This window comes from Cydia splendana, chromosome 7 (assembly GCF_910591565.1).
Source record: "Cydia splendana chromosome 7, ilCydSple1.2, whole genome shotgun sequence".
In the NCBI taxonomy this organism is placed as follows: domain Eukaryota; kingdom Metazoa; phylum Arthropoda; class Insecta; order Lepidoptera; family Tortricidae; genus Cydia; species Cydia splendana.
In genome coordinates, this window is record NC_085966.1 from 5,327,846 (window position 1) to 5,350,429 (window position 22,584).

Below are 22,584 nucleotides of genomic sequence, written 5' to 3' on the forward strand. Positions count from 1 at the left end.
GCATTGTTTCTCTTTCATCTTTAAATGGAACGCTTTTACCCTCAAAGGAGGCTAGTGGTCAATACTAAACTAAAAGTCCAATCTTAAAAAAACATGATGGGTCACTGACCTGTCCCAGTAAAGTGAGGTAGTGTGCGTGAAGTGCGCTTGTGTGTGAAATGGGGTAAATTGACAGAATCTGAAATTTTACCCACCGCTACCGTCGCCTTAATACTAAATGTAACTTACATACCTTATCTGGACGTTAGAAGATAGCACTTATCATATAAATAATTGAAGATCTCATTGTAACCCCCTATCTGGATTTACCAAAGTAAATGAAACGAAATGATTTTTTATATAAGGGTGGTATTCCACCTGTCCAATCTCAGTGCGTGTCTCTCATTAAAGCAAAATGTGAGACGCAATACACATTGGACAAGGAAATTGGCACCCTTAGGCATCTAGTGGCTCATAGATAAATACCTAAACAACAAACAAAACCTCGAGTAATGTTACCGTTCCTTCCATAGTAGCATGTATATGTATTGCTTAACCAGTGTTGTAGTTACATAAACGCATACTCGTACAATCATATTTAAGAATTTATTTAACCTTAAAACTTGAATATGACTAGAAGTTCCTACCGACTCAGTAGACTGATTTCTTAGGGTGGGATTCCATCTGTCCAATATTTGATCAAATGTGCATTGTCTCACTCTCATTAAGCAAATTGTGAGACGCAAATACAAAGGACCATGGGCAGAAATGTCCCCACCCACCAACAGAAATGAAACATGTCTCATTTAATAGATCTTAGCAACCTGATGATTTTTTACTATGACGAGGATCGCCATATGTATGGGGTTTTCTTGGAAAACCGTGTTTTGTTTTTACATATTTTTTGCTCATTTCATTGAAAGTTTTTGTTTTTTTATTATACTAGTTGATTGATAAACAAGCATGCGGGGCTGCGTGATGGTAAACAGTCACCGCAGCCTATAGACGGATGTAACAACTCATGGTTATCACGTAATACGCGTTACCGACCATGTGACGTAAAGATCTTATGCCACAATACCCAGTAATTGCACTGCCATGTCTCACCCTTCAAACCGGAACACCGCCATGAAAACATAACTGCTTAGGGACAGAAAAAAACCCCATACATAGGGCGATTCTCGTCATAGTAAAAAATCATCAGTTTGCCAAGATCTATTAAATGAGACATGTTTCATTTCTGTTGGTGGGTGGGGAGAGTGCCCATACAAATTTGCCCATGGTCCTTTGATCAAATATTGGATAGGTGGAATACCACCCTTAGCTTGTACGAGTATTATATACGGAACCTAACTGTTAGGGGAGCTGAAATAGTGATATTACTGTAACGCAAAAAAAGTGGTTATAGACCACTTAATCAAATGTTTAAACATAACAGTCAGGATGTCCACAAAAAGAGTGTGTATTATAAATAAATATTTTATTACATCATAATTATAAATCATTCATAAGACAAGTTAAACCATATCGTAAAAAGATACAGCTTAATTTCCTTTGTCTATTTTACTTTCACAATTATAAAGTATTTCATTACCTACTTCAACAGTTTAAAATTCTATAATTTCAGTCTTGAACTGGTCAGGCAAATGTACAACGATGTCTTGCAACTCCTCAAGCTTGGAGTGCGCGCTGATCCTCGCCCACAAGACGGCGCACGTCGTGTTGTTGCAGTGCACGGATTGAGCGTGCCCGCAGCATGACTCGCATATCTGGAACAATATGCACGTTCTATTTAAGTTTCTCCCTTTTGACGTGCTTTGCTCGTCCGGATTTCACTTGCCAACCAACTTTTCGCCAATGGAAATCATTTTGACAACCAAGTTTCGGGAAGTTTGCGTGTCATAATTAATAACGGTGTACAAACAGCAACACTCCTCACTGTACATCCGTACCTTATTACAAAAGGAATAAGGTCCACCGATGTACAGTTAACCGTGTCGGCGATGGTACTAGGTAGAGTTACCATTTTAATAAAAAAAAATTAGCCTATAATTATCCGTCCCACTTAGGGCATGCTCCCGGGAATTACCGGTTCTCATATTCCCGGGAATTTTATTGAGTCAAAAGAACCGGTACTGAAGACCCGGTACCGGTACTTCCCGGTTCTCATCATATGACTATTTATTCCCATTTCAATAGTGGTAATGTTTTAGTACTTTAGCTCGGGACATTATATAACATCTAATAATGGTGCTATGAAACGGGGGACCAAATAACCCGACAAACTTACCTAGTAAAGTAGGCATTCGTGCAGGCAGGCCGTGCCGTCTCATAGTGCTGAGTGCATCGACTACGCTACGGCCGTCTGGCTCGGCCCAGACGGAGGCAAAGTATGCCAGTTCATTTTGTAAAATAGGATGGAACGCCAATTAAGTGTTTGTTTATAATAAAATAAGTCATTTATTAATTCTTATGCAATTATTTATATGAAAATAAGTCATTCTTAAAGATTGTACGCTAACACAAACAATTTCTTAAAAGTAATCAAAAGATGCCTTGAGAACCGGGAAGAACCGGGAATCCCGGTTCCGGCCATGCCCAGAACCGGGAAATGAAATTCTTGGTACCGGGATCGGTACTGCATGCCCTTCCCACTGCTGGGCACATGCCTCCACTCAAGCACGAGAGGGTTTGGGCTATAGTCCCCACGCTGGCCCAATGCGGGTTGGGGATTTCACATATTTGAATTTCTTCGCGGATGTATGCAGGTTTCCTCACGATGTTTTCCTTCACCGAAAAGCTAGTGGTAAATATGAAATGATATTCCGCACTTACGTAAGTTCCGAAAAACTCATTGGTACGAGCCAGGATTTGAACCCGCGACCTCCGGATTGAAAGTCCGACGTCAGATTCACTCGGCCACCACCGCTTTACCTAACATTAACATTTTAACTATTTAGTAGATTATTATTCATGATCACTAGTATACCGACCTGTTGACAATCTAGACACCGCTGCCTCGCCTGCGCCCCTCTGTTCGCCAGCAACGCCACAGTAGAGTGTCGCCGGAGCGCACAGCTCGCGCACACGGCCCGTACGCCACGCACGCCGCACGCCACGCACGCCGAACGCCACATGTAGCGAGCGATGCTGCCCGCGAGGGGAGCGCGGGGTGTGGGGATGTCTGGACGGTGGAATCCGAGATCTTTCCACCTGTGAAATAATAGTACATTATTGTCGAGGCTCGGAAGTAGCTACTTGCAGGCTGAGGATTCGTTTTAAACGGACGACCTTGGGAGTCCGTTTAATTGAATCCGAAGCCAGCAAGTAGCCTTCCAGCCGAGTCATATATAGTGCTTTTCTCAAAAATGGTGCAAGAAATATAAATATCATAGAAATATTTTACAAAAGCAACGTTCTTACGTATATGTTTTCACAGAAAAAAGTAGAAACAATTGAAAAAATTAGCTATGCCGCCTTTTTATTTTTTTAATAAAAAAATAGAAGTGTATTTTTCTGCCGAAAATACGCCAACCTATTTGAGACAGCTAAATAGTCGCGGTACTAATCATCTGTTTGGCTGTTTAATGGGCCTGTGCCTTCATTTGATATGGCCATTTTAACTTTTAAAAAGTTTGGAACTCGACAAATAATGGAATTTGTATGCAACATTGCAGTCCCAAAATCGAGACTGCAATGTTTTTAACTTTTTAATTTTTGACTGACCATAAACTACGCGCTTCGCGACCTACTTTTTAAACGGCAAAGTCGACTTTGCCGTCCATTTTTGAGAAAAACAAATGAATTAGTGTGTTATTAGGTGGTTTCCGGAAATTGCCGCGCCAGACACCGCGGTCTGTTTAGACGTTCCTCCCCCAAAGCAGGGTGGCCGTGCGTGCGTCGGCCTCGGGTGAGGCAGGTTCGCGCCAATTTCCTCGGTAGGCGAGTCGTCCTGTGTGGAGTATGAACCCTTTTTTTTTTTAAATTAAATTAAAATTAAAAATTAAAATTATTTATTTTCGTAAAATATACACGTGTTTATAAAGTAGGGGATAGTGCTGCCCGGTAAGCAAAATTTGCCTGTGTTGGGCAACACCGCTCTTCCTTAATTAACAGATTTTTACACGAAAATTTCAAGTACTATTTTAAGTAAGTCTAATAGTATAACATATGGATACAATTAAGATCAAATATAACAATTGTTTATAGAACTAGGTAAATATCTGGGTTGTCAGACATAATATGCAGTAATAAATAAAGGAATAAAGGAGCCAGTAAGTGTGTGTGTGTGTGTGTGTGTGTGTGCGTGCGTGCGCGTGTGTGTGTGTGTGTGTTTGTGGCTGTATATGTATGTATGGATTGTATGTATTTACTTAGTTTATAAAGTTGATGTGTGAATCTCTAGTAAGTTATAGTATCTGGTTAGTTTTGTAAGTCTTCTATTTCATTGTAGCTTTTTGATTTTAACCATTTTGTAATTGTTGATTTGCAATCGTAGTAAAGTTTTGGGTAAATATTTAGGCACCTATTTACTTTGTTGTAAATGTGACTAGACTTCAAATTGTATTGTGAGCGTGCAAACTTGGTTTTAGTTTTAGTTATATTAGCAACGTTTTTTATTGTCCTTCTAGAGAAATAGTCGGCACTGTAGGAAAGGGTTTTATGTTTTTTTAAAGTAATTTGTAAAATATATAGTTTTCTTATTGATAATACGTCGCTTAGTTGGTATAATGATTCTGTAGGGTAACGGATTTTTATAAATACATTGTTTTTAAGAGTGCACGCTGAGCTCTTTCCAGACTAATGAATCGCGTTTTAGCCGCCCCACCCCAGACAGGTATACAATAAACCAAGACAGACTGTACCAGGGATGTGTAAATCTCTGTTAGTATATTCCGTTGTTTTGACGGGGTTGTTTGTGATCTACCTGGTACAATATGCCTTAGTGTCCTGAAAATCCAGTGCAGCTTACGGACCCTATTGATTAGCTGGTCAATGTGAGTGTACCAATTTAGGTGCTCGTCTAAGGTGACTCCTAGGTATTTAATTGTAGATACTTTTTCAATGATTGGGCAGCTACAATTTTTGAGATTCGTACTGTGTGGATTTTGAGATTTACATCAAAGTTGGGTTGTGTGAAATTCGTGATGCTGAAACACATGTATTTTGTTTTATCTGTGTTAAGCGTTAACAGATTTAGTTTTAACCATCTAGAAATCTGAGCTAGACCCTTTTCAGCACTTGTTTTTGCTTCCATCCAGGTTTTACCGGAGAAGACTATGGCTGTATCGTCAGCGTATGAGAATACTTTAGCATTAGTTATTGCCATGTCACAAAGATCGTTTATGTAGGCCAAGAACAGTGTTGGTCCTAAGACGCTACCCTGCGGAACTCCATACGATACATGCTCATCGTTGTTTTTTTATTTATCTCCAAGTGAAAACTACAAATTGATAGCTTAATAATTAATAACTAACTATGAAAAGTTGATATTTCGAAGCAAATTTGAGAAAAGATGACAGTACGAGTCACCACAGCAATTGATTTAAATGTTCACTTTTTTATGGTTGCGTATTCAAACCATAAAAAAGGGACCCTATTACTAAGACTCCACTGTCTGTCTTTCACCAGGCTGTATCTCATGAACAGTTGAAATTTTCACACGTTGTATTTCTGTTGGGGGTCATCCATTAATTACGTCACACGAATTTCTGGGTTTTTTTACCCCTCCCCCCCTCCTTGTCACACTTGGTCACATTTGGCAAACCCCTCCCCCCTGGTGTGACGTCACATTTTTTCAACGAAATCGGCAAATATTTATTTAATATTTTATCAAAATATTTTTAACAAAAGAAATATTAGTAATTTTATAACCCAAAACTGATTAAGAAATAAAATTAAACGAATGAAAACGATTATCGTTTCAAAACCTTGTTATTTAAATGATAATTAGCGTATAACATAATTTAAATACATTTTCGGTTACTGATGAAGTTAAAGTGACGTCACAAAGTTTATGACTCCCCCCTCCCCCTTGTCACAACATGTCACATTTTCTTGACCCCGTCCCTCCCCCTAAACGTGTGATGTAATTAATGGATGACCCCTTGCCGCTATAACAACAAATAGTAAAAAGTACGGGACCCTCGGTGGGCGAGTCCGACTCGCACTTGTCCGATTTTTACTTCCATCTATAAACTCCTGGAGTTCCAAGGCTCTAAATTTGCCTGCCAAAAAACGACCTTAAGGTTTTAAATTTAGAATAGAATTTTGTTTGTCATTTCGTACTCGATATGCCGTTAATAAGAACTTTAGCTAACACTCACCACTTGATCACGTCCAGGCCGAGCAGCGACAGGCAGCGGTGCAGCGGCGGCAGCAGCACGCGAGCCGCGTAGTACGCCACGTGGGGGACTGCGCCGTCTCGCGCGACCTCAAAACGTATTTATTGTAAAATTCAAAAGTGTATTTATTTGTGAGAACATGGTTAAGAGAAATACAGGTCTTAAAATTAAAATAAGTGCATTCAACCAGCATGCATTGTAATTTTTGTGCGGAGTGTCACAGTGAACCTTGGGGCTATTCATAAATTACGTCATTTCAAATTAGGGGGGGGGGGGGGGGTCTGGACATCGGATGACGGTAGCATGAAGTAGGAGGAAATGGGGTCATTTGAAGCATGATTTTTGGATGATTATAGGGGGGGGGGGGGGGGTCCAAAATCGTCAAAAATCGATGACGTAATTTATGGACAGCTCCCTTGTCGGAATGCGCGATGGTTGATATTAGGCTGTAGCCGCTCGCGTCATTTGACGTCTTTGGCGGTCAAATCACTATCATCATCATCACCATATCATCATATTTATTGATCAACAATATAAGATTGTGTTTGAAATGCACATAAAATACAATTACAATAAAATACAATAGAAAACAAACTACACCTTATAAAACAATGTCCCCCGTCGCCTCTGTCTGTTTGAGTGTATGTATGTCCGCGATAAACACAAACACTACTGAACGGATTTTCATGCGGTTTTCACCTATCGATAGAGTGATTCTTGAGAAAGGTTTAAGGGTATAATTGAACCCGTGCGAAGCCAGGGAGGGTCGGTAGTTAATATTAAAACATAACATGATACCTCGTTTGGAGTCCGGGCGAGCTTGACGAGCGGCGCGGCGGGCGCGCCGGCGCACACGAGCCACGCCACGCGCCAGCCCGTGCGCGGCAGCGAGCGCCGGTCGCGGCTCGCTAGTCTCCTGCAAGGAAATGTGGTTAGAGCGTGCGAAAACTGTTTCTCAAGTTTAAGAATTCCATTTAATGCCACAAGGTGTCTCCTCTCCAAGGCGCACGGTTTCAATAGGGTATTTTCCTACTAGTCAAATCAGTTACTTTTATAGAACTGTCAAAACGATTTGCTAATATGGAATTTATATGAAACATTACATCGTGACGTCACGGTCAACTCACCTACTTTTTATATTTCTATCCGATTTATTAAATAGCACTTTTGTTTAAAAATAACTTCTATCTATGTTTTACTAATAATTATCTGGTGCTTTATTTCATGCATGGTGTAAAATAATTTATTTGAAATATAGTATAATACCCTATTACCTATAATACCTATGCTCATTGCTCCTGAGCTGAATTATCTAGAGGCCATACATCACAACATCTAAACTCATTGACTTACTTTCCTCACATGTTGTAATAACGAACATTTTCTTTGAAGTTGTAAATTGTTCATGATTTTAAGAGACCTGAAAAGAAGTAGGTAGAGTACTCATTTGGCAATCACTTTGAGCTGTAGAAAACCGTCAGATTAGATAATTCTACTCATTAGTCTTTTGTGTACGGCCGCGAGTTAGACGCCTGCGATCAGCGGGTTGGTAAGCAGACCCGTGCGTACGGCGTCAGCACGCCACCGATGTCGTCCAAAACAAGTTCATTCAAATCTATTCACTTCGGTCAAGTCGCTCGGAGCGCTGGCTTGGCGATCTCATTGGGAGGCACGGCGGCTGCCGGCCTGTATTCGCGCGTGAAGAATATCTATCTACTACGGAGTTTGGACCCTCGACAAGTCCGTTAAGGGTAGATGTAACTGGTTGTTTGTAAACAAAGGATTACTAACTTAGCGATCTCGTTGGGAGGCGCGGCGGCCGCCGGTCGGTATCCACCCACGCCGTGATATTCGCGCGTGAAGAATAGCTCCTGAGGGGGCATTGTACCATCCACCAATCGGGTAAGGGTAGATGTGACGAGCCTTTTGACGCGCGACATGTCGCCGGTGGAGAATAGCTCGCACAGGGATTTTTGGAGGAGCTGGAACAATTGAATATTTAAGAAGTTTTACTTAAAAGAATTTTCGATGACCATCTAGCACTAAATGCATACATATAGTCACGCCTATTTCCCGGAGGGGTAGGCAGCGACCACGGATTTCCACTTGCTACGATCCTGAGATACCTCTTTCGCTTCCTTCACTTTCATAACACACGCTCGCCGGTTTAGGGTGCTCTTGACCTGGCCTTCAGGATTTCCCCGATCTGGTCAGAGAAAGTCCGCCGAGGTCTACCCTTCCAACTCCCACTTCTACTTCTCCCTTATACACTCTCTTTGTTAGCCTTCTTTCACTCATTCTGTGCACGTGTCTAAACCATCTCAACATACCTGTCTCAATTTTTGTCACTACATCTTCGTTCAGTACACACTATTCCCTTATCACACAGTGCACCAAATGCAAGCATAACAAAAGGTTACCTTTACTTGTGCAGGGCAACCATCGCGGCGCACCGTTTCGATGCCTTTGGCCTCGTATACGGGGTGCTCTTGGTCCGGGCTTTCGTACATGTAGCCAACGTAACGCTTCTTGGTTTGTAGGATACATGGTTGGTACACCTGTTTGACAAAGGACAGCTGTTACTCACACAATACTACATAATAAATAATAGTATTAGGTACAGAAGATTCACTGCAGAACAAAACGCGTCTATTAGGACAGATATGACCGCAAGGTGGCGCAAGCGCGAGCAGGCGTCCGTTCCGTAGCGGTGCGCGGCAACTACTATGGATAGACACCAAAATTGGTGTGGGCCCCATGTACTTGTAGGGACGCGACGAAATCACGGAGTGAGCCACGCCTGACAAAATTCTGTATACAGGGTGATTCAGGAGACGTGAGCAGGACTAATACTGCGCATTTCGTAAATTATAAGCAACACTTTCGCATCAGTATTAGTGAGGTTAACGTTAATTTTCTAGTCGTGTTGAAAAAAAAATTTATTAATTTATTTACGACATGCGTGGTCACCCTAAAATTAGAATACTAAACTACCGATATTCTGTGTCAAATTGAATGTCATCACTGTCATCGCGGTCTGGTTACTTTTGAAAACTCGTATCCCACTCAAGTTTGACAGTTTATTTTCTTCGTAATCAAAAAGTTAAAGAGGTTTTATGCTTATTAATTAGGTCTTGGAGGGTGACCATGATTGTAGAGGATTAAATTTGCCCTCACCAAAAAGTTAAAAAATAGGAAAAAGTGTGGTTGTTTCACCTAAATACGACGGTGATCGATCAATTATCAGTTACTGAGTGTGCAGGATTAGTCCTGCTCACGTCTCATGAATCATCCTGTAGATACACGGTATCGCGTTCAGTATGGATTGCGGTCTTGCCGATTTGAGTGGGCGATTTAAGAGACATTTAGGATAATGCCAAGGTAAGTCGCCGAGGCATTGGTTTTCATTGGGAATTGGGGATCTGGGTTAAAGCTATCGAATAACAACACAGATATAAACAGAAAAAAAGCGGACAAGTGCGAGTCTAACTCGCCCATCGAGCGTTCCGTACTTTTTAGTATTTGTTGATATAGCGGCAACAGAAATCATCTGTGAAAATTTCAACTGTTTAGCTATCACGGTTCATGAGATACAGCCTGGCGACAGACAGACGGACAGTGGAGTCTTAGTAATAGGGTCCCGTTTTTACCCTTTGGGTACGGAACCCTAAAAAGAGGAAACGACACAGAGTAGATAATTCATAACACACACATTTGCTGACATTTGCTGGGACGTCACTCTTTCCGTGACCACAGCTGGTGCAACTCGGCTGAAACGTCGGAATTTAAGGCCAAATCAATAAATTTATATCGCGGTAGACCCGTTTGTGTAATTAAATATGTGTACAAAACGCGAGAATTTAAAGTGTTAGATAATTCATAAGTCAATGGGGGCTACCTTCTCTAGTTTTAATGCGACGGGCGAAGGATTGTCCGCGGTGACGGCGTCGGCTATCAACTGCCCGATCCGGAAAGCTTCTTCCCTCGTCCCGCCCGGCACTTGGACGAACATCGAGTCAGTGTCTCCGTATACTACCTGTTGAAAAAACGTTAATTACTTTCTGTACCATCGCGCACACTGTCAACTGACAGTTCGTAAACCTTATTACAAAGGACTATGCGTCAAAATTGCCCCAAAACCAACAGAGATGAGAGTTAGGTCATTAGAACTGTACTTTATTTCGTTCTATGGGCACCAAGCGGAATTCCATTGCAGAAATGATAATTCTTATTTTAGTCAAAATGTCGTCACCCTTATTACCTAGGCAATAGAGTCCACCGCCGGGCGAGCGCGGCAAATCATTCGGTGTGCTCACCCGGCGGTGCGCGAACATCTACCCTGCAGCAATTAATTTATTTACTCAAGTCTCTATTGCCTAGGTAATAAGAGTGACAACATTTTGGCTAAACTACCAATATCTCAGTTCTGCAATGGAATTCCGCTTGGTGCCCATAGAACAAAATGAAGTACATAGAAATATCTATCTAATGACCTTACTCTCATTTCTGTCAGAAATGAGAGTAAGGCTCCATACAAAGTTGCCCATGGTCCTTTACAGCAAACAACTGGTCGGAGGAAGCACTAAATCAAGAATTGTGGAGAACAAGGGGAACTCCCCTTTCTGCCTTTGCACAACAGAGGGACACTCAAAGCAGCTATTAGGAAAAGAAGAGCTTAGCGTTTCGCTCCATCTTGACGGCTCTGTGTATCGTCTCTCTCTAACACTCTATCAACGCCCTCAGGGCACGCCAAAGAGTAAAATAAAGTATATTAGGGGGCACGCGTTGTAGTTACCTCCGTTATTGTACATTGTAGTTAATCTTAATGGAGTTAGACCAAGAAAAGTCGGCAACGATTTTGATAGCACACGCAGTGCAAGTGTTCTTTTAAACGTCAAACTTCTATGAAATTATGACGTATAAATAACACTTACACTGCGTATGCTATCAAAATCGTTGCAGACTTTTCTTCGTCTAAACGTACCTTAGCATTCCATTCCTTATTATCTCGTACCATCTTGATCGCCCTTTCGAGCGTTTCGCGACCTTTGGCGACAACGCTGTCGCCAACTTCCACACACGGCATGCGGCCGCTGAAGTTGGCAGCTGTGTATCCGTATGTCACGTTCGCTATCAACTTTAGACCTGTGGATGACATTTGAAAGATAAGTTGATATCGGCAATGTTTCCAGAATTTTAAGTCAGAAGGATGTTTGTATCTTAATACACTTAACATACCCGATCGTCGCCAACGCATTGTTTTACCATGGCTGACTGATAATACTATGAATTGATGGCTTAGATTGAAGTCACATACCTAATTGTCGCGAATGCATCGCCTTCTTCATAGCTTCATCCGTCTGTTGCTTCATACTCTTCTTCACAGCCTGCCTTGCGGCAAGTATCCTCCTCAACAACGCAGGTAACACCCCTCTTCTTACTGACGGCTTGACGTAACCCACACCCACGGGCGACCAGTGGACGAGACCGTTTTTCACTAAGGCTTCGAGCTTGGCTCGGGGTATACGGAGCCGCCAAGCGCCAAATTCGTAGGCTGATTCCCTGGAAAATGTACAAGCATGTCACTTTTACTGCTAGGTACTCAGTGGCGATTGACATTTATTTGAACAGGTTTTAACTTATAGATATAAGTAATATAATACTGCACCAATTGAGTTAAAGGAGTGTCATAAGGAAGATGAATATAATCAACTGAGTTATGATCTGCGCCCATAAGGTGGTATTCTAGAATCCTAGTAAAATCGGGAGTTTTCGATTCTCTCTTCTAAGACAAATACACGCGTTGAATAAAATGTTATTAATTATAAATGTATATTGTTAAAATTTATCTTATTGAAACTAGATATTATGTCCATTTGATCTGCAATTTTTCTGGAGTAGATTTTGTCTGTTGTTAACCCTACCCATATTTTATAGTCTTTTAGTCACCCTATTGTATTTTTTGTTGCTGTATGCGGCACCCCTGAGGTTTTAACTCGCGATTTTAATAGTAGTCCACACACATACCATAGTTATGACATTTATATTATAATATTCAAATAGTATGAATTATATTATACAATATATACAATGGCGTCAATCGTATGGTATGCATCTATTATTCGTAGCAATAATAGCAGTTTTCTATACTGACCCGTTGATGTTTTGCACTCGTCCAATGCACGTAGAGAAACAATAGTTGTAAGCAATCATCATGGATGGATAAAGGCTTTGGAAATCCAACACAATGACGGGATCAGCGTAAAATCGAGATTCTGAAAGAAATATATTTTTCAAACTGATTTATGATATTTTAATTGGTGAAGTTAAGATACTGCTTTATAGTAAAGTATAGTTAATTCACTGGGACCCGCGGGACAGCACTTCCCACCATTGTAGGCAGTAAAGTTATTACCTGGTTCAAAAATGAGTGGTAGTATTTCCGGAGCTCTCATAGCGGCCCGCTGCCGCACGCTCGGAGACAAGGCGATCAGGTTGAGAGGCCTGGCAGCGCGCAGCATCAGGGATTCCACGCGGAACTGGGAGCCGCGGGACAGCACCTCCCACCATTGCAGGCCGAAAAGACGTGCCAGCTCGGATGTGCGGTCTGAAAGAGTGCATTTTACCGGTTTTAAGACGTTTAAGTCTGCACGGACGTTTTCAATAATAACAAGTGGATTAATCGAGTATAATTAAGACAAAGACCATCAACACTTTTCGAAAAGAATGCACCTACTACTGCTTGTACTCTGTTTGGCCCGAGGGTTATCTGATAGAGAATGCCTTCTGACATTAAGTTCGCCTTTTGTACAATTTTTACCTTAAGAAATTTGTTATTTTTATTTTAAGATACCAATGGGAAGAAAAGCCCAATCATGCTCATGTTAGTTTTTAGTACAATTTTCTCCGAAACCGTGAATAGAGGAGAGGAGACCAGAGGCCCGTTTCTCAAAAGCTTGTAACTTGTAATACAAGTGGAAGTCCCTTTATAACAAAACTTGTCAAAAAGTGGCATCTGCTTGTATTACATGTTACAAGCTTCTGAGAAACGGGCCCCAGTATTCAACAATAGGACGAAGGCTGATATATTTTTGCAATATACCTAATAGGTCCTCGCGTAGACACTTTCTCTGACAGGATATTGATTGACCCATCTTTCAAGACATCATACTCGTAGTGTCTTCCTTTCAAGATAAATAGACACGAAATTACTACTTACTAATCATGTCGAGTTTCTCCATCATCCTCAAAGTCCCCGACAGCCGAGTGAGGTAATGCTCCACAGTGATCCACCTCAACATCCTCGACGGATTGTCCCACCACGCCGCCAATTGAGCCGCGCTATACGCCGGCACCCGCTCCTTCAAGATCTGATACATACAGTTCTCAAAACTGTAATCGGACAACGCTAGCTCGTGCCGCAGCAAACGCCACACATTAAACATTATCCTACCAATAATCCTCCCTTCAAAATCATTCCCCTCACTCCGCCAACGTTTTTGTCGATTCTTCTCTGTTATTCTAGACATCTCCTTCACCACTTCCAATCCTAATATTTGTGCTCTTTCTAGCAAATAACCCCAAGAACCCATCTCGATTTCGTAACCGGTTATTATATCAGGATCGTGACTTTTAACAAGTTCAATCACTTTTTCTAGAAGATCCGATTCTGTATTTACGTATGTAATTTTCTGATCGTAAATACATCTGTCAAGTACTTTAAGCTCAGGACTGCCATCGACGCATATAATTTCTGTTAAGTTTTTTTGTAAGAAGTGGTTTGATGGGCAGTCATTGGAAATCTTTATAAAAGCAACTTGGATAGGATCTATTAAAGGATCGGGGCTCAAATGTCCTCTTACTGATGCATGGACCTCTATTAGCATTATTGTAAGAAAATCCACCTGTAAAAATAGGCTCATCAATAAATATGTACTCTTTTATTACAAGAGTAAATCAAAGTACCTACATGTTTAATTAGTAATTACCTCTAATGCCGGTGTATCGTTTGACATACTGTCTACATGATATTCACTTCCACCAAAGCAAAGAAATGATCCATCCGGATGCATAGTCACTTGCAGACTATTATTTAATGATGATTTATCCTGTTGAACAAATATACAATTTAAAATCCATTGGCATGACTAAAAGGTTACAAAATCATTAAAAGGCATACCTTATCATTACTTTCTAAGCTAATGCTGCGATTAAATTCATCTTCATTCAAACCAATAGCTTGCGAATTTTCAAGATCATCTAATATTTTAGTTGTTTCTTTTACTTCCACCTTAGATTCCTCTTTATCATGATTTTGTTGATCTTTAAACCATTTTTCAACCTGTTTCTTAGTTGGTGGCTTCCTAATCGCTTCTAGAACATACTGTCTATTTCCTGCTAAAAGTGATTGCAAAGCTTCTGGTTTGGAAGTCTCTTCAGTAATTTCATTGGTCTGAAGAAACAGCAGTTGTCGCCATTCGTCAAGACTCGTGACGTCTAGAACTTTCTCAAAAGGTTTCTGATCTTTGGCTGATTTGCTATGAGTCTTCAACACCATATGACCAATTTCTACTTTATCACCGGAGTCCTTATGATCGGAAAAGAAAGGTTCATGATTTTTTACTTTGGGTATCTTGTAGTTTTCTAAACTGGCTATTATGTAATTCTTAGTTGGTGGTCTAATTTTAGGAGTAATTACAACATTAGTAGTAGGCGAATTGTTTAAAGACTTTTCTGTAGTATCCAAAACCTCCATTTCTGTTTTGAGATGAGTATTTGTGACTTGTGGTTTAATTTCTTCACTTTTTACTTGAGTATCTTCAATATAACTAGCAATGGTTTTACCATCTTCTACAGACATATCAAAAAATCTAGATTTGTTGTAGAAACTTTGTATTCCAAATTCGTCTTCTTCCGGTGAAGATAAGAATGATTCGTTGTCCGATTGTTGCGAAATATTAGCTGGTTTTACTATCAAGGAGCAACCGGCTACAGGCTCGTAATGCTTCTCAATGTCGTATTTTTCTGCTACTCCTATACTTACATGTCCGTTACTTAAATCCAGATCAGAAGCATTTTTTACAACTGTTTTGCTGGTTCTACTATCGTCAAATAAACGTACTTCTTTCTTTACATTGACAATACCAACTGTTCCCAGTTTTTTCCTAGTACATCTTTCATGTTTTGTAGTTACTTTTTCTACCAGATCTGTAATATTTTCTATTTCTACATGTACTATATTATCTTCAAATATATTACTTTTTGCTTCATTCTTTACACTAACGAAATCACTAGTGGCCGGACTTTTCCTAATAGTACTCTCATGTTTACTAGTTACTTTTTCTAGCAGATCTGTAATATTTTCCTTTTTAATAATAACTTCATAGGCATCTTCATCATCTGAAGTTATTTCTTTAGAGCTATTTAGACTGTTTTGTAGTTCTTTTTTTACGGTTCCTTGTATGTACACATTTGAAATACTATCTATTGTTTCCTGAGAAACGTCTACCTCATCAATATCACTTACATCAGATGTTTTATCTGTTTGTGGGTTTCTTTCAGGTACATGTTTCTTAGTCTTAGGTCGCGATAATCCTAATTTGAATGGTCTCATTTTCCTTTTTCTCACTTTTTTAACATCTGTCGAATAATAAAATAAAATAGGTAAATAGCCAACACTACTTAGTCATCATTTAGTATAGAAATATCAAAAATATACTTACGATCATCATCAAAAGTGCCATCAAGCTGTGGTATGTTGGCTCCATCCCAAAATGAATCATGCCAAGATGGAGTATTCTCGTTTGAATCCATTTCACTAGAAATATAAAATACATTTGCCTTATTCGTAAAAACATTAGTAAATACAAAAATCGATTTGTTCTCTAAGTTACCTTTTAAATGGTTCCAAAAGTATAGTATTTTCATTAAACACTTGTGAATATTCAGCATCATCAGAATCAACATCTGCATCTTGCTCTATACCAGGCGTAGCCATAATACTGTCCTCTTCTGGCTTTTCAGTGTCTTCCATGTCTTGTAGCATGCCTATTAATTCCAAATCTTCACTGTCCACTGAAAAAAGTTCAACTTATTATATTTCACTCCAAAGTAGTAAATATAATAAATAACTTTAACAAAGTTTGCTCATGATGTGGATCATAATTATTGTAAGCGCAAGCTAGCAATAGGGCTCAGCCATTCACTTAATTTACTTTTGAATTTTTAGAAGGCCAGAAGGGTTGAAGAGTTTAATTGAGTCATAAACGAAATGGATAGCCTCGCGTTATTGTTACCTTGCTCTCACATTTTACATGGCAAAGCAAAGCATGCTATGGTAGTTTTATCATTACCTACACAATATTTGACTGTAATGCAGGCTACTGTTTAGCGCCACACTTTCATCAACAAGGGTTTCATCAAGATCTTCACTCAAACTCTCATTGATTGGCCTCAATGTTTGATTCAAACTAGCATTATGTGATTGATCAGGTAAATGTATACTGACGTCTACTGCATTAAAAAATAGCGACCCTTCCATACTTTCTGCTGGATAATATACCTCTTCTACTACTTTATTAATGTTCAGATCAGCTGGCTTGTTTATCAAATCTGACATTTTTAATAAATACATTTGTTCAAATTTGTAATGAGTGTCCGTTTCCTGACTCTTGATCCTTCCCTGCGACAATGATTTGCTAGCTATAGACATGTTGAGTTGCTTTCTTCTTTCCATCTCTTGATTCCACACTTCTTCTAGACCTGGATTTTCAATTCCGTCACCTCTTCCTATTCTTTGTCTGTTTATAATGTGAGATGCTACACAATCACCTTCATAGTAACAAACACTTTCAGATTTAAGGCATTCATGACTGCTTACAATAGGATCATCACTATTTTGTGAAATGCCAGTTTTTCTGAACTTTATTGCTTGTAGATCTATATTGCTCATCCCAAATAAATTGAAATCAATAAAGAATTGTAGTGTAAAGTTGAGATGAGATTCATGTGGCTGGAAAGTCTGTCCGAGAATGGCTCCATTGCTGCAGAGTTCTACCGCTTGTTTGATTAGGCCGGGATTGTAAAGGAAAACCTTTAAGTATAAATGATCCTTGTCATGAAATCCATAAAAGGGTCTGAAAATTAGAAATTAATTTTATTTGTCAAAAAAGATAAGTTGTTCATGTTCAGTACATTTTTTTTGCAAAATATTGTTTGAGTCAATCAATTTACTTATGTAGTTTTAAATTAGTTTGATTATATCTGTAATTCTGTATTTAAAAACCCTACCCCTTTTTTTACTGTCTGTCTCTCTCAGCAAGTAAGTAATAAATTAGCGAATTTGTCAGGATTTAAAAACTGTATCACTTCTGGCATTTGAAACAGAATAATGACAAGAAAAATGATTCAATTACCCCGAAGTTAAATTTAACTAATTATAATAAGTAATTCTTTTTGGAAACTCACAATCCCTTGACCAGTGAAATCTTATAGACATGCTGGTTTGCTGATGAGGCCTGCTTTAAGGCTATGTTCAGGGCCTTATCCAAACTTGCCGCAATCTAAAATATAAATGATATTACAACATATTTTGTAAGAAGATATTCATCATCATCTCACAAGGAATTGTTTCCTTTCATTTCCAGTTTTGGGTATTTCTAAAGGCGGAATTCCACCAGTGTGCGGCACTGTGCGCACAAGCATTTTTGTACTGAATATGCTTGTGCCGCTGAATATGCTTCTTCGGGAGAGCCTCACTCCTAGAAGACGCGTCCCCAGGTGGCGGATAGGGGCATGCCCGCCTACTTCACAGTAGCAGGGTAGGAATGAAATAAAATAGTTCCCGCGGACCAACAGGCCGGAGAAGGTCACTCCGTATGAAACCATACAGGCTACCAGAAGCCTTGGGGTACCCCCTAAAAGTCTGGCTCTACGGGCACGAACGCAAAGATGGCAGCCCCATCATCGTGATCGGGGTGCTGTGGGCTAATCACCTGCACGCCCTTAAACCAAATAGATTATGAAACCTACACAAGAAGAAAGAAACCGGACCGCCTTTTTAACGACGACCCTTGGCATGAAACAACGGACACGGATTGGATGCTGGAATGTCAGAACCATGGCTCGACCTGAAAGGCTGCCCCAGGTAGCTAAAGTAATGAGGGACTACAGCGTCCACATCTTAGGATTGAGCGAGACGAGATGGAACGGGTTTGGCGAAGTAGAGGCAGATTTTGGCACCACACTACTGTTTAGCGGCAAGGAAGACGAGAGCGCACGCCGGGAATATGGAGTTGGTCTTCTCCTCAGCCGCTGTGCTAAGAAAAGCCTGCTGAACTGGAAGCCGATTTCGGAGCGCATCATTTTGGCGCGGTTTGACTCTCGGGCCCGTAAGATCAGCGTCGTACAGTGTTACGCTCCGACGAACGACGCCACTGACGAGTCGAAAGCCGCCTTTTATGGTCAACTTGAGGCCACACTCAGAAGCGTTCGCAAACAAGACATTGTGATTTTGATGGGCGACTTCAACGCGAAGTTGGGCAGCGACGATGAGGGAAGAGAGCACTACATGGGCCCGCATGGAGCCACCGGAAACATAAACGAGAACGGAGAACTTTTCGGCGAGCTGTGTTCGGCAAGGAGCCTCGTAGTGGGTGGCACACTATTCAAGCACAAGGAGTGCCACAAGACTACGTGGAATTCCCCCGACGGCGTAACGCGCAACCAAATTGACCATGTTGCGATCAGCCGTACTTGGAGGTCCTCATTGCTGGACGTGCGGAACCGCCGTGGAGCCGACGTGGACAGCGACCACCACCTAGTCGTCGCTGAAGTGCGTCTCAAACTGGCGATCCCACGCCGCAAGTCCGAGAAGATCTCTAAAAGTTTCGAAGTACGAAAACTCCGGAACCCAGAATGGCGGGAGAAGTTTCGCCTTTGTCTCAGGAATCAGTACGACCTTCTAGAGGAACTTGAAGATGAGCAGTTGGACGAAACCTGGGACCGCATTCGCACCGCGTATACGAGAGCCGGTGAGGAGGTGCTCGGATACTCACTCCCGACAAGGGAGAGCTGGATGTCGGCAGAGTTATGGCAACTTATAGAAGATAGGCACCGAATAAATATGCAGATACAATCTTCTACCGAACCAGAAACATCCAGTCTCCGGGATCGATACAGCACTCTCCGTTCGAGGATCAGGAAACTCGCGCGCAGAGACCGCCGCAGAGCCGCAGACGAGCTGGCGGAGCGCGCCAACACCGCCGCACGCCGCAGCGACATGCGCGAGCTGTACGACGTCACGCGCCGACTTAGCGGCCGTCGGACACGTGCAGCGAAGAAACCGCTGAAAGGTAAAGACGGCAGTCTCCTGTGTACTTCGAGCGAGCAGCTGAAAAGGTGGACCGAGCACTTCTCGAGCCTGCTGGAGCAAGCCCAATCCCCAGACAGTCAGCATTCCAGTACCGACCTCCCAGACGAGCTTTTGCGTGTGCCGACGGCACCACCCTTCTTCGAAGAAGTGTTGGTAGCGGTGAAGTCCCTGAAACCAGGGAGAGCGCCGGGCATTGACAACATCCACGTAGACATGTTAAAGGTCGATACTGCGACGTCTGCAACTCTGCTGTTTCCCCTATTGACCCGTATCTGGGAAGCTGGACGAGTACCCGATGAGTGGAAGCAAAGTCTCCTGGTGAAAGTCCCAAAGAAGGGGGATCTATCGCAATGCGACAACTGGCGCGGCATAACGCTCCTACCTACTGCCGCAAAAGTACTAGCTAAGATTCTGCTAAATCGCATTGCTCCAAGAGTGGCAGAGACGCTGAGAGACGAGCAAGCAGGTTTCCGCCCTGGTCGCTCCTGCACAGACCACACCAATACCCTACGCATCCTTATTGAACAATGTGTCGAATGGCAGTCGGAGCTGTTCCTAGCCTTTGTGGACTTTGAGAAAGCCTTCGACACCGTGAAGTGGAGCGCGCTGTGGTCCAGCCTTCGTCGCAGGGGTATACCCGAGTGTATCATCCGCATAATCCGCTCCTTGTACGAAGGGAGCTCATGCAGGGTGATACATGAAAAGGAAATGGGAGCGCCTATAAGTGTAACTGCCGGTGTGAAGCAAGGATGCCTCCTGTCACCGCTGTTATTCATAATTCTTCTCGACGACGTGATGAGGAAAGTGATCAAAACACCAAGAGGCATTAACTGGGGTACTAAGGAACTGGATGATCTTGATTACGCCGATGACATCGTGCTGATTTCGCCATCGTTAGCCCATCTTAAAGCGAAACTTGAGAGCCTTCAAGAGGAAGCTGAAGCCATGGGCCTGCGAATCAACCGACGGAAGACTGTCAACATGCGAGTAAAATCAGATTGTACGGATCCTTTATTGCTCAAAAACGATCGCCTTGAATCAGTCTCCAAGTTTGTATATCTCGGCAGTACACTAACATGTCGGGGAGGTGCAGACGAAGACGTCGAGAGCAGAATCAAGAAGGCAAAAGCTGCATTTGCTCAACTCAAGCCTGTCTGGGACTCAAACGTTCTCACTCGCCGCGTAAAAATTTCCCTCTTCGAATCCATCGTCAAGTCCGTGCTGCTCTTCGGCTGTGAGACGTGGAGAGTGACAAAAGGGCTGACACACAAGCTACAAGTGTTTGTCAATAAGTCCCTCCGGTCGATCCTCCGCATATTCTGGCCAAAGACTATAAGAAATGAGGATTTGTGGAGTATGTGCCGACAACCTCCGATCGTCCAAGAAGTAGCGCTGCGGAAGTGGAGATGGATCGGTCATACCCTGCGAAGAGGGGATACGAACAACGCCAGTATCGCGTTCCAGTGGCGGCCTCAGGGCGGGAAGCGAGCCCGCAAACGCCCTGTACACACCTGGAGGCGCAGCGTAGAGAACGAGCTGACAGCCGTAGGACTGAGCTGGAACGAGGCCAAGACGGTTGCTCTAGACAGGAAGGCGTGGAAGGATCTTGTGGAGGCCCTATGCACCTCCGGGGTGCCCTAGGACAGACAACAACAACATGCTTGTGCCGCACAGTGCTGCACACTGGTGGGATCCCGCCTTAAGAAGACACAATGAGCAGTATTATCATATGTGATATTTAATAAGTTTAACAAAATATTTCTGATTGAACCAAGTGCAAAAATGACTTTGTGTAACTTTTTGATACTAATTAGATGGAAAATTAAATTATAAACATACTTGATATAGAAACTGGGGTTCAGGGTTCGGTGCTGGGCATGGTATGTAAAAGTACGGGAAAACCCCATGGACGTGAACACAGGCCTTACGGCCATCAGACGCAGGGCCGAATATACGCAGTACTGGCACCTGGCGAAAATTATTTTTTTTTTTAATAAAAAGTTGAAAAAAAATGGGTGTAGTTTAGATCAACTTACCTTTGATTCCTAATCGTGATGCATTAATATCATAATATCATTAATAAATCTGTTCTGGACCTTAAATAAAATGGAAATCAGATACAAGGAAAACTCACCTGTTTAATATCAGACCCTCTGAAGTCCGAATAGATTACGTCTATTCCTGGTATGGGCTTGGTTAAGTAGTGATCGCAGACAACGATCCTTACAGAAAACTCAGGTTTTGTTTGGCAAAATGCTGAAAAGACGCCGGTTATTGAGGAATTTGAATACCATGATTTGATAGGTTATTTTGTACTTTGTTTCTTATATATTAAGAACTACTTACAGTTAGTAGAATTCATAATTGTGAACAGTCACACAATTGAAACCTAATGTAATACAGGTTCATTATTGCTGAACCGATTAATTACAAGTTAAAATATAATTATTTTACTTTTGTCTCATTTCGTATTTGCGCCACTGGATTTGTTTTCAAACTTCAAACTCGACTCGTACTATAAGTGTAGTACTCGTAGTGACAAATCCAGCTAAAATGTCAATGTCACTATAAAGCATGTTTACACCACGGAGTTATAAGAAGGAGTGAACTGTCACTTTTTTTGCCATACTAAATTGAACCTTATCATAGAGCCAGAAAGACGTTCGTACGTGTACAGAGAAAACGGTCCACTTGAGATAGCAAAGGTGGGCCGCGGTGTCTCACTCGCACATGTTGCCAATGTTAAAAATATACCATTGTGGTAGTATTTATATCAATATACTACTGAAATTAAATACCTTCTTATATTATTTAAGTGCTATATTCAGAGTACGGTTCTGATATCTTTTAGGAAATTTGTGAATAATTATGATGTCAATATTATTAACT

At 41.5% G+C, this 22,584-nt stretch overlaps 1 protein-coding gene across 1 annotated transcript; it reads right to left on the minus strand.

The window, feature by feature from the left end:
• Positions 1-1,565: 1,565 nt before the first annotated feature.
• LOC134791979 (DNA polymerase zeta catalytic subunit) lies at positions 1,566-22,188 on the minus strand. Its single transcript, XM_063763075.1, has 21 exons — positions 22,042-22,188; positions 21,830-21,951; positions 21,535-21,663; positions 17,790-17,884; positions 16,680-17,458; positions 16,217-16,397; positions 16,046-16,140; positions 14,503-15,962; positions 14,312-14,431; positions 13,543-14,227; positions 12,739-12,930; positions 12,478-12,598; positions 11,641-11,885; positions 11,308-11,468; positions 10,222-10,359; positions 8,744-8,881; positions 8,115-8,305; positions 7,122-7,239; positions 6,306-6,412; positions 2,973-3,192; positions 1,566-1,748 (listed from the first exon to the last, which is right to left on the minus strand). Exons 1-21 carry the CDS (start codon positions 22,055-22,057, stop codon positions 1,587-1,589), a joined length of 5,475 nt encoding a protein of 1,824 aa, XP_063619145.1. The 5' UTR covers positions 22,058-22,188; the 3' UTR covers positions 1,566-1,586.
• Between the last annotated feature and the right edge of the window lie 396 nt (positions 22,189-22,584).